This window comes from Phodopus roborovskii, unplaced genomic scaffold, assembly GCF_943737965.1.
Source record: "Phodopus roborovskii unplaced genomic scaffold, PHOROB, whole genome shotgun sequence".
NCBI classification, from domain to species: Eukaryota; Metazoa; Chordata; class Mammalia; order Rodentia; family Cricetidae; genus Phodopus; species Phodopus roborovskii.
The window spans coordinates 261,121-270,982 of record NW_026126082.1 but is presented as its reverse complement, the minus strand read 5'-3'; the positions used below and the strand labels follow the sequence as shown (position 1 = coordinate 270,982).

Here is a 9,862-nt window from a genome sequence, read left to right as displayed (position 1 = left end):
GTTATGTGGAAACCCCCTACTGAAGAAGCTTCTTAAAGGTGTGTGTGTGTGTGTGTATGTGTGTGTGTGTGTGTTTGTACATGCTTGCATGCATGTATGTGTATTTAAATTGAGTTACCTATAATAAGGGCTATAATGCCTCTCCCAAGTACCAGATGTCATGAAATAAAAATCTCATTCCCATTTATGGTTAACACTTTTAAAGTTGGTGGTCAATGGGGTCCCTTAGGCACCCCCCAAACATTATTTGCTATTACCATTGGCCCTGGTTATCCTCCAGAACTAGATTATAAGACCCGACTATTGAAGACACCACATACTTGAGTCACAAAACATGCAGAAATCAAGCTTTGTATTAACCGTGAAGCTTCAACTCTACTGACTAGCTTTCATAGTGGTAGATGGTATTATGCAAGTCCCTAGGACACAAAATGAATCAACAGTTTTACCAATCTGTTATCTCTACAAGCCACAGTAATGACTGGCCTGGCAAGATAATCCCACTGTTGTAAGTGGCACAAATGCTATGGAAGTAGCCAACCTCTTTCCGCTTGGATTTAATACCTATTCTACAAGACAGAACTCATGTGTGATATCATCAACTAGCCAAAAATCTTGTGACTTGCTAGATCTTTGTCCCTTGGAGAGAACCTAATACTATTATTTTTCAATAGATGAAGTAATAAACTGCCCCATAAACCCATACATTTTTGTCTTTGTACTCATAGATTAGTGTGTGTTTTTCAGCCCTCATCAGAAAAATTTCTTTTTGCATTAGATGGTGATTAATACACAGAGACCTACAACTGGTCAACAAACAAAACATCCTGTGGAAGTCTCAGCTCCAAATAGGACATGTATATTACACACAAACACACACACAGGCATTCATGCACACATGCACAAGCACACATGTACATGGAAGCACAAGGCTTAGGAACCGTCTAGGAAGAGCAAGTACTTGCCCTCTTCTACAAACTTTGTAAGAACAGTACTTAATGGATATGACAAGGCTATTGCACACAACAGTTGTTGTGACTGCACATGATCAAGACAGCCAAAATTCCTAGCCTGGATGAGGGAGGGTGTCATGAAGTAGACTCAGTGGATTTAAAAACAGCACATCAAGGCTTAAAGGGAAAGTGCTGGGTAAGAGTAATTGTAGGAGAGTGAATGGGAGGTGGATTTTATTAAAATATATCCATATATGAAGTTCTCAAACAATTAAAAATGTAAAACTAATGTTGAAAAAGGAATGAACATTTTTAAATAGTAAATTATTGTCAGTATTTGTAAATTGTATTTTAATGCTTTTTATTCCTCCCCAAAAGGGCCAGATGGTCATGTGACTAGATATGATCTGGATTGGCTGGTGAAAAATAGCTATGAAAGGCAGAAACAGAAGGTTATCCAACCTAGAATTTTATGGAACGCTAACCTCTACAAGCAAGCCCAAGTTCCATCTGTTGATTTCAAGAGTTTGTTAGAAACAAATGATGAACTGAAGAAGTTTCTACAGAATTTTCTGCTATATGGAATTGCATTTGTAGAAAATGTCCCTCCTACTCAAGAGCATACAGAGAAATTGGCAGAAAGGATCAGTTTAATCAGGTAATTTACTAACTTTTTGAAATCCATAGTAATTAATTTCTAGAGCATGAGCATCCATTAAAAAATGTAAAAGATCTAGCTCATGGAGATTTTGCCTCAAATGCATTAGGCCCAGGTTCACTATCCAGTACTGCCACCCCTAAATTAATCACTCTATCCCTCCTTCCCTCTCTCCTCTCTCCCCACTACTCTCTCCCCCTCTCTTTTCCTCTGCTCTCCACAGTTACTTCCTCCCCATACTGTTTTCTGCTCAAAGGGGGCCTGAACTTGTACTGCATTTTAAAAATATAGACAGTCTAAAAATCATCCAGTTTTCATCTTCATAGATTCCTAACTCTCAATCATAGATTTGTTGATAATGCTTCTTCATTGGATACACTGTATTGTATTTAATTAGCATAATCACACCTTATATTTTATTTTAACCATTACAACAACCCTTTTAATTATGTTTTATTGTCTGTTCCACTGATATGCACCTGATGGTAAGATACATTCAGTGACTTTTCCAAGATCACTGTGATGGTAAACAGTATACCTTGTGTTTTCTTATCCTAAATAAAGTGTTCTTTTCATTACTATACTCCATTTCACATATATATTGATCTGCATTAAATGTGACATAAGCTTACTTCATTAAAAATAGTTTTTTAATATTTATTATTTTTTCTTATTTTACATATTGATCCCAGTTCCCTCTCCCTCCCATGTCCCCTGACCCCCTCCATCCCATCCCCACCCCCACACTCCACAAGGAGGGTGATGCCTTCCAGGAGGGATCATCAAAATCTGTCAAGTCATTTGGAGTAGTGTCTACGCCCTCCCTCCTGCTTCTAGGCTAAGAGAGTATCCCTCCATGGGGAATGTGCTCCCAAAATTCTTTCATGCACCAGGGATACATCCTGGTTCCACTGTCAGAGGTCAATATTTGCTTTTTTATTGAAAAAAATTCAGGTGTAACTAGTTCATTGTGTTCCCAAAGTATCAAAGTATGGTGAATCATTTGGACAGAACTATTAGAGTATAATCAATAGCACTTATGAACCATTTAGTTTTAAACACAGTTACAAAGCTCACAAATAAAGGAAACTGCTGCTAAGTAAGCAATTGAGGAGGTTTGGAAACTTTTATTTTAAACATAAAACCATTTCCTGTTTGTTCTCGGATTTAAATAACTCTGAAAGCTAAACAATTAAAGTATCATTTCCTCAAATCTAGGTGTGGTGGTTGTAGTCCTTTAATCCCAGAACCTGGTAGGCAGGAGCAGATGAATTTCTGAGTTCAAGACCAGCCTGGTCTAAAGAGTGAGATTCACAATAGACAGGGTTGCACAGCGAAATCCATCTTAAAATATCAAAAATAAAAGTATCCTTTCCTCAGATCTGGACCCAGTGAGAAAATACAAAATCAAATCTATTATTCTACAGGTGAAATACAATATAGCAAGTCTCATAATTGTAACAAAAATATCATTTTCTCTTTTTCTTGTTCCTCTGTGTTCAAAAGATTAAATGAAAACAAACACCTGTATGACATATGAATAATATGGAAACTCTTTTGTCACCTTTAATTATTAGATTATCTAATATACTAGGACTATTGAAAAATCTGAATATTGATTAAAGACAGTAGTTGTTATATAAATTAATTAAAATTGTCACTTACTACAAGCAGTCACATCATTATTTCTATAAAAGGAAAGTAAACACAGGTCATACTGTAAGGAGTAGGGTTTTTCCTCCCGCTGCTGGTCTGGTCCCACCGCCCCAATTAACACATTGAGACTCTGTATTTGATATAATTCTGTTGGCCCGTTACTTGTTTCTTATTGGCTAGGTCTGTCTTAAGTATTAACCCATTTCTGTTAATCTAATATTTCCACGTGATCTTCTCTTACCGGGGAGCCGGCCGGCAATCTGCTTTCTCCAGACTCTTCCTTATTACTTCCTCTTTCCTCCTCATCTCCTAGTCCCTCCTATCTTGCTTTCTTATTGACCAACAGTGCTTTATTATTAACCAGTATGAGAAACATATATACATAATGGCATCTCCCATCAGAATACCCTTGAATGAAGAGGCTATTAAAATAGTCAGAAAAGCAATGGATAGTGAAACCTGAGTTTTCAGAATGTGCAGTGTTTTAAGGGATTTTCAGTTTGCCTTCCCAGAGTGTCAATTAGTGACAGAATTTTCAAGACTGGTATTTTTCAATGTGAATTTCACCTTATAGATATCAATCCATAACAATAATTACATATACATATATATGTATATATATACACACACCTATATATACATATATATATATATATTTGTGTTTATATACATATATATTAAGAGGAAACAATGACAAATGAAACTACAAATACTACAATTAAATATTACTTTAAAATGAAAAATTACAAATATCTAATAGGGATTTTTTCCATGATTTTACTTGGCAGAGAAACCATCTATGGAAGGATGTGGTATTTTACTTCAGATTTTTCCAGAGGTGACACTGCATACACCAAGTTAGCTCTAGATCGGCACACTGACACTACCTACTTCCAAGAGCCCTGTGGGTAAGTGTATTAGACTTTTCCATTGTAGTGTTCTTCTAGTTGATGGTCTTCAATAGTTTCTTAATCATCTTCCATTCTTTTTCAATGAAGATCATGCTTACTTATTGTGGACTTATATGAGTGTTTCTTTGTCTTCCCTTGGAAACATAGTCATTTTAAAATATTCTAGTTCAGTCTTCAATAAACTTTTAGGAATAAAATTTGTATTTAAAATATAACACATATACATGTGTGTATGTGGGAAAGGACAGACACTTGCTTACTCTGTATCCCTGGCTGCTCTGTCCTAGAATTGGAATTAAATATGTAGCCTATCTTGAGCAATCCTTCTGTTCCAGACTTTTAACCCATTATACAGGACTACAATATTTTCTCAAAGTAATTACAACTCACCAAAAAGTTAGCTAACTATAAACTTTAAAAATTACATTTTTGGCGTGGTGTCAGAGGCCTTTAATTCCAGAACTCAGGAGGTAGAGGCATATGGATCTTACTGAATCCAGAGACAGCTAGGGCTCAATAATAAGAATTTATTTATTAAAAAATTATATTTTCTTGCATTCAGTTACTGTGTTATAACAGTACTATACAGTTACTGTGTTATAACAGTACTATAAACATTGCTGTAATTAGTGTGCTATCAAGAAAACTGAATCTATCTTACACAAAGTTGGAGAAGAGAAATGGCTGAAAATTAATTTCTTTCATAATCAATCAGTAGCTATATACTAATAGGCATATACTATATTAAAATTCCTTACTATGTGCTACTTAATAAAGGCCTCTATGCATATTACTTTCTGGTTGTTGATCTTGCTTCAGCATACAAATTATGAGCCTAAGACAACAATAATAGTTAAATGATTGTACATGTACAGGTGGTGTTAAAATAATACTAGGAAAAGAGTTATGGTGCCTAGCTGAATACTGTTACATTGGTTTATTTGAAGAGTTTATATCTTAAGAATATTTTTGGGTCAGTGAGATGGCTCAGATGGTTAAGATACTTGTTACCAAACTTGATAACCTGAGTTTAGTTCCTGGGACATCCACATGGGGGAATGGGAGAACATATTCCCACAAGTTTTCTTCTGGCCTCCACACATATACTATGGTATGCACATGTGTGCACATTCTATGACCAACACCAGAGATAGACAACTATGTTTCCCTTTTACCTTTTCTAATCAATTATAAAGACTGAGTATATTTGCAGCATAGTGATAGTGGTGAAGAGTTAAGTCTGTGATATCAACTAGACTTTGATCTGCAACCCAGTCTGAATATGTATTATTAGCTTTTTGAAATTGAGCATGTAAGTTAATATCTTCAAGCTACCATATCTTCAAAATGAGATTATAAATACAATCTATCTATTAATGTTAACAATGGATTAAATTTTGTAATAAATTGAAAACACTTCAAATTCTGTTTAACACATACTAAGTATTCAGTAAGGATTAGGTGTCATTACCACTTTAGTTATTATAGTCACCACTATCATCTTCATTTTTTGTATGCCTATCCTTTCTTAGCCACCTTTGCTCTGGATGTCATCATTACTTCAGCTGGAGAATTTCCTCTATCTTTGTCCTTCCCATAACTGTTGACTTCTTATCAGTGAATTTTCATTAATTCTCTACTTTTGAATATTTGTCTAGACTCTGTATTCCTTTTTCTATATTTTATAGCTAAGCTTTTTTTAAAAATCTGCATTTCATACCTTATGGAGATTATTATTAGCATGCATTAAGTGTAAGCTCATTCTTACATGTTTATAATATACTTTAATCATATTCATTCCTTCTTACCTATTATTATAATTCTTACCTATCTACACTTCCTTCTCTCTGTTTTATTATCCCTGGTAGCCACTTTCAGTTTCATGTCTTTTTTCAACTTACCTACCGTATATTCAATAAAACATTTAATAATTGTAGTTGTGGGATTGACTTACTTTGCAGTTCTGTACATTTTCCATCAAGTGACATATTTTCATACTTTTTATTATTTTTATTCATTTTATACAGTTCTCCCTCCAGTCCTCCCACTTGTCCTTAACCCCCAAATGACCTACCATCCACACCTCAGAAATGGTAAGGCCTACCATGGAGAGTCAACAAAGCCTGGAACAATAAGTTGAGGCTGGACCAAGACCCCTCCCCTCTTGCATTGAGGCTGAACAAAGCATGCCACCATAGGGAATGAGCTCCAAAAAGCCAGCTCATAGACCAGGGATAGATCCTGGCCCCACTTCCAGGGGTCCCACTAACTGACCAAGCTACAGAACTGTCACCCACATCCAGAGAGCATAGTTCAGGCCTATGCAGGTTCCCCAGCTGTTCATCTAGAATCCATGAGGTCCTATGAGCTCAGATCAGTTGTCTCTGTAGATTTCCCCATCATGACCTTGACCTCCCCTTGCTCATATACTTCCCCCTCCTTCTCTTGGACTGGACTCCTAGAGCTCAGCTTGGGGTTTGACTGTAGATAATCTGCATCTGCTTCTATCAGTTACTGGATGAAGGTTCTATGATGACAGTTAGGGTAGTACCCACCCTGATTACATAGGCAGGCCAGTTCACATGCACTTTCAACTATTGCTAAGTCAGGGATGATGATGCCTCTGGAAATTCCTTTATTTTACAGGATTGTTTTAGCTATCCTATGCTTTTCCATATAAAGTAAAGTATAATTCTTTCTTTAATTTTTATTTTTTATTTAATTTTTTTCTTATTTTACATATCCATCCCAGTTCTCTCTCCCTCCCATCCTCCCTTACCCCCCCAACAGACATCCCCTCCCATCCTCCACCCACTCCTCAGGGAGGGTGAGGCATTCCATGGGGGAATCATCAAAAGCTGTCAAGTTATTTGGGGTAGTACCTATGCCCTCCCCTGTGTCTCCAGGCTAGGGGATTATCCCTCCATGGGGAATGAGATCCCAAAGTCCTTTCATACACTAGGGATACATCCTGGTTCCATTGTCAGAGGTCCCATAGACTTCCCAGGCCTCCTAAGTGACACCCACATTCAGGGACTCTGTTTCAGTCCTATGCTGGTTTCCCAGCTATCAGTTGGGTCCATGACCTCCCCCTTCTTCAGATCAGCTGTTACTGTGGGTTTCTCCAGCCTGTTCTTGACCCCTTTATTCATCATTCCTCCCTCTCTGCAACTGGATTCCAGGAGTTATGCTCAGTGTTTAGCTGTGGGTGTCTGCTTCTACTTTCCTTAGCTACTGTATGAAGGCTCTAGGATGGCATATAAGGTAGTCTTCAATCTCATTATCAGGGATGGGCTTTTAAGGTAGCCTCTCCACTATTGCTAAGATTGTTAGTTGGGGTCATCCCTGGACATTTCCCTGGTGCCAGATATCTTTTTAAACCTATAATAGCACCCTCTATTATGGTATCTTTCCTTGTTGTCCTTTATTCTTCCCCCAACTCAATCTTCTTGCTCTCTCATGTTCTCCTCTCCCCTCCTCTACTTTTTTTTCTCCTAACTCCCTCTCCCCTCCCCACCCTGCTCCCAACTTGCTCAGGAGATCTTGTCCCTTTCCCCTTCTGTGTGGGATCATATATGTCTCTCTTGGGGTCCTTCTTGCTCCCTAGCTTCTCTGGAGTATGATTCTTTCAAGATCTGTGAAAAATTGTGTTGGGGTTTTGATGGGAATTGCATTGAATCTGTAGATCTGTAGATTGCTTTTGGTAGGATTGCCATTAATTTAGACAGAGCTAGCCAATAAGAAACAAGTAACGGGCCAACAGCATTATATCAAAAAGAGAGAGAGAGAGAGAGAGAGATGCTGCTAAGGAGGGGGGGCCTAGACCCTACTCCAAATGACAGATTTTGATGACCCCTCCTAGAAGGCATCACCCTCCCTGTGGAGTAGGGAAGGGATGGGGTGGGAGGAGTGTGGGGGGACATGGGAGGGAGAGAGGGAGAGGAAAATGGGATTGATATTTAAATAAGAAAAAATAATAAATATATTTTAATTTTAAAAAATAAATAAATGAAAAACAACAACAAAAAAGATTGGCATTTTTATTATGTTATCCTACCTATCCAAGAGAATGGGAGAGTTTTCCATTTTCTGCTATCTTCAATTTCTTGTGTATCATGCCATTTCACTGAAGGTGTTTATCAACCATTGGAGTTCCCAGGTACAATTTTTGAGGTCACTTATGTATATTATCATATCATTGGTAAATAGTGAAAGCTTGACTTCTTCATTTCTGATTTGTATCCCTTGATCCTTTTATTGTCTTATTGCTCTAGCTAGAACTTCGAGTACAATATTGAAGAGATATGGAGAGTGTGGGCAGCCTTGTCTTGTTCCTGATTTTAGTGAAATTGTTGGCTGTCAGCTTTCTGTAAATTGCCATTACTATGTTTAGGTATGTTCCTTGTATTCCTGATCTCTCCAAGACCTTTAGAGTATCCTTTTTCAGCATCCTTTGAGATGTTTATGTGATTTTTTTTTATTTCAGTTTGTTTATTTATTTCAGTTTTTTGTTTCAGTTTGTTTATATGGCAGATTACATTGACAGATTTTCATATGTTGAACCATCTCTGCATCTCTGGTATGAAGCCTACTTGATCATGGTGGATGATTTTTTTTCTTTTTTATTTCATTTTACATTCCAACCACAGTTCTCCCTCCCATGCTTCTTCTCACTACCCCTTGCCTCTTTCCAACAACCTCACCTACCCTCTAGCCCATCCCCAGTCTACTCCTCATGGGTAAGGAGTCCAATTATGACTCACCATAGTCTGGCAAAATAGGTTGGGCCAAGGCCAGACCCCTCTCTTATCCATTAAGACTAAGCATGACATTGACATCCCACTGTAAGGAGTAGGTTTTTTCCTCCCACCGCTGGTCTTGTCCCGCCGCCACGCCAGCCCTAATTAATGCACAGAGACTCTGTATTTGATATAATGCTGTTGGCCAGGTACTAGTTTCTTATCAGCTAGCTCTGTCTTAATTATTAACCCATTTCTATGTATTTCCACGTGGTCTTACCTTACCGGGGAGAGGCGGCTGGCGGTTCTGCTCTCTCCAGACCCTCCATCTTGACTCCTCCTTGATGGGAGATGCCATTATGTAAATATGTTTCTCATACTGGTTAATAATAAAGCACTGTTGGCCAATAGGAAAGGAAGATAGGAGGGACTAGGAGACAAGGAGGAAAGAGGAAGTAGTAAGGAGGAGCCAAGATGGAGAGTCTGGAGAGAGCAGTACTCGGCGGCCGGCTCCCCGGTAAGAAAATACATAGATTAGCAGAAATGGGTTAATAATTAAGACAGAGCTAGCCGACTAGAAACTAGCACCTGGCCAACAGCATAATATCAAATACAGAGTCTTGGTGTGTTAATTGGGGCTGGTGCGGTGGCGGGACAAGGCAGGACAAGACCAGGGGGCGGGCGGAAAAACCATACTCCTTACACCTCCTTCCTCTTTCCTCCTTGTCTCCTAGTCCCTCCTCTCTTGCTTTCCTATTGGCCAACAGTGCTTTATTCATTAACCAGTATGAGAAACATATTTACAGAATGACATCTCCCATCATCCCACCCTAAGGAATGGGCTCCAAAAAAGCTAGCTCATGTACCAGGTTTGTATTGTGGTCCTACTGCCAGGGCCCCCTCAGCTAGTCCAAGCTTCACAACTGTCTCCCACATATAGAAGGC

The 9,862-nt window shown here is 38.3% G+C and overlaps 1 protein-coding gene across 1 annotated transcript in view; it reads left to right on the top strand.

Annotated features, from left to right (window-relative positions):
- Window positions 1-1,331: 1,331 nt before the first annotated feature.
- Tmlhe (trimethyllysine hydroxylase, epsilon) overlaps window positions 1,332-9,862 on the top strand; it is a gene marked incomplete at its 5' end in the record, with an annotated part of 33,153 nt that continues 24,622 nt past the window's right edge. The window contains 2 exons of the mRNA XM_051179417.1: window positions 1,332-1,611; window positions 4,056-4,175. Coding sequence (XP_051035374.1) covers window positions 1,332-1,611; window positions 4,056-4,175 — 400 coding nt within the window. The remainder of the gene's footprint in view (window positions 1,612-4,055; window positions 4,176-9,862) is intronic.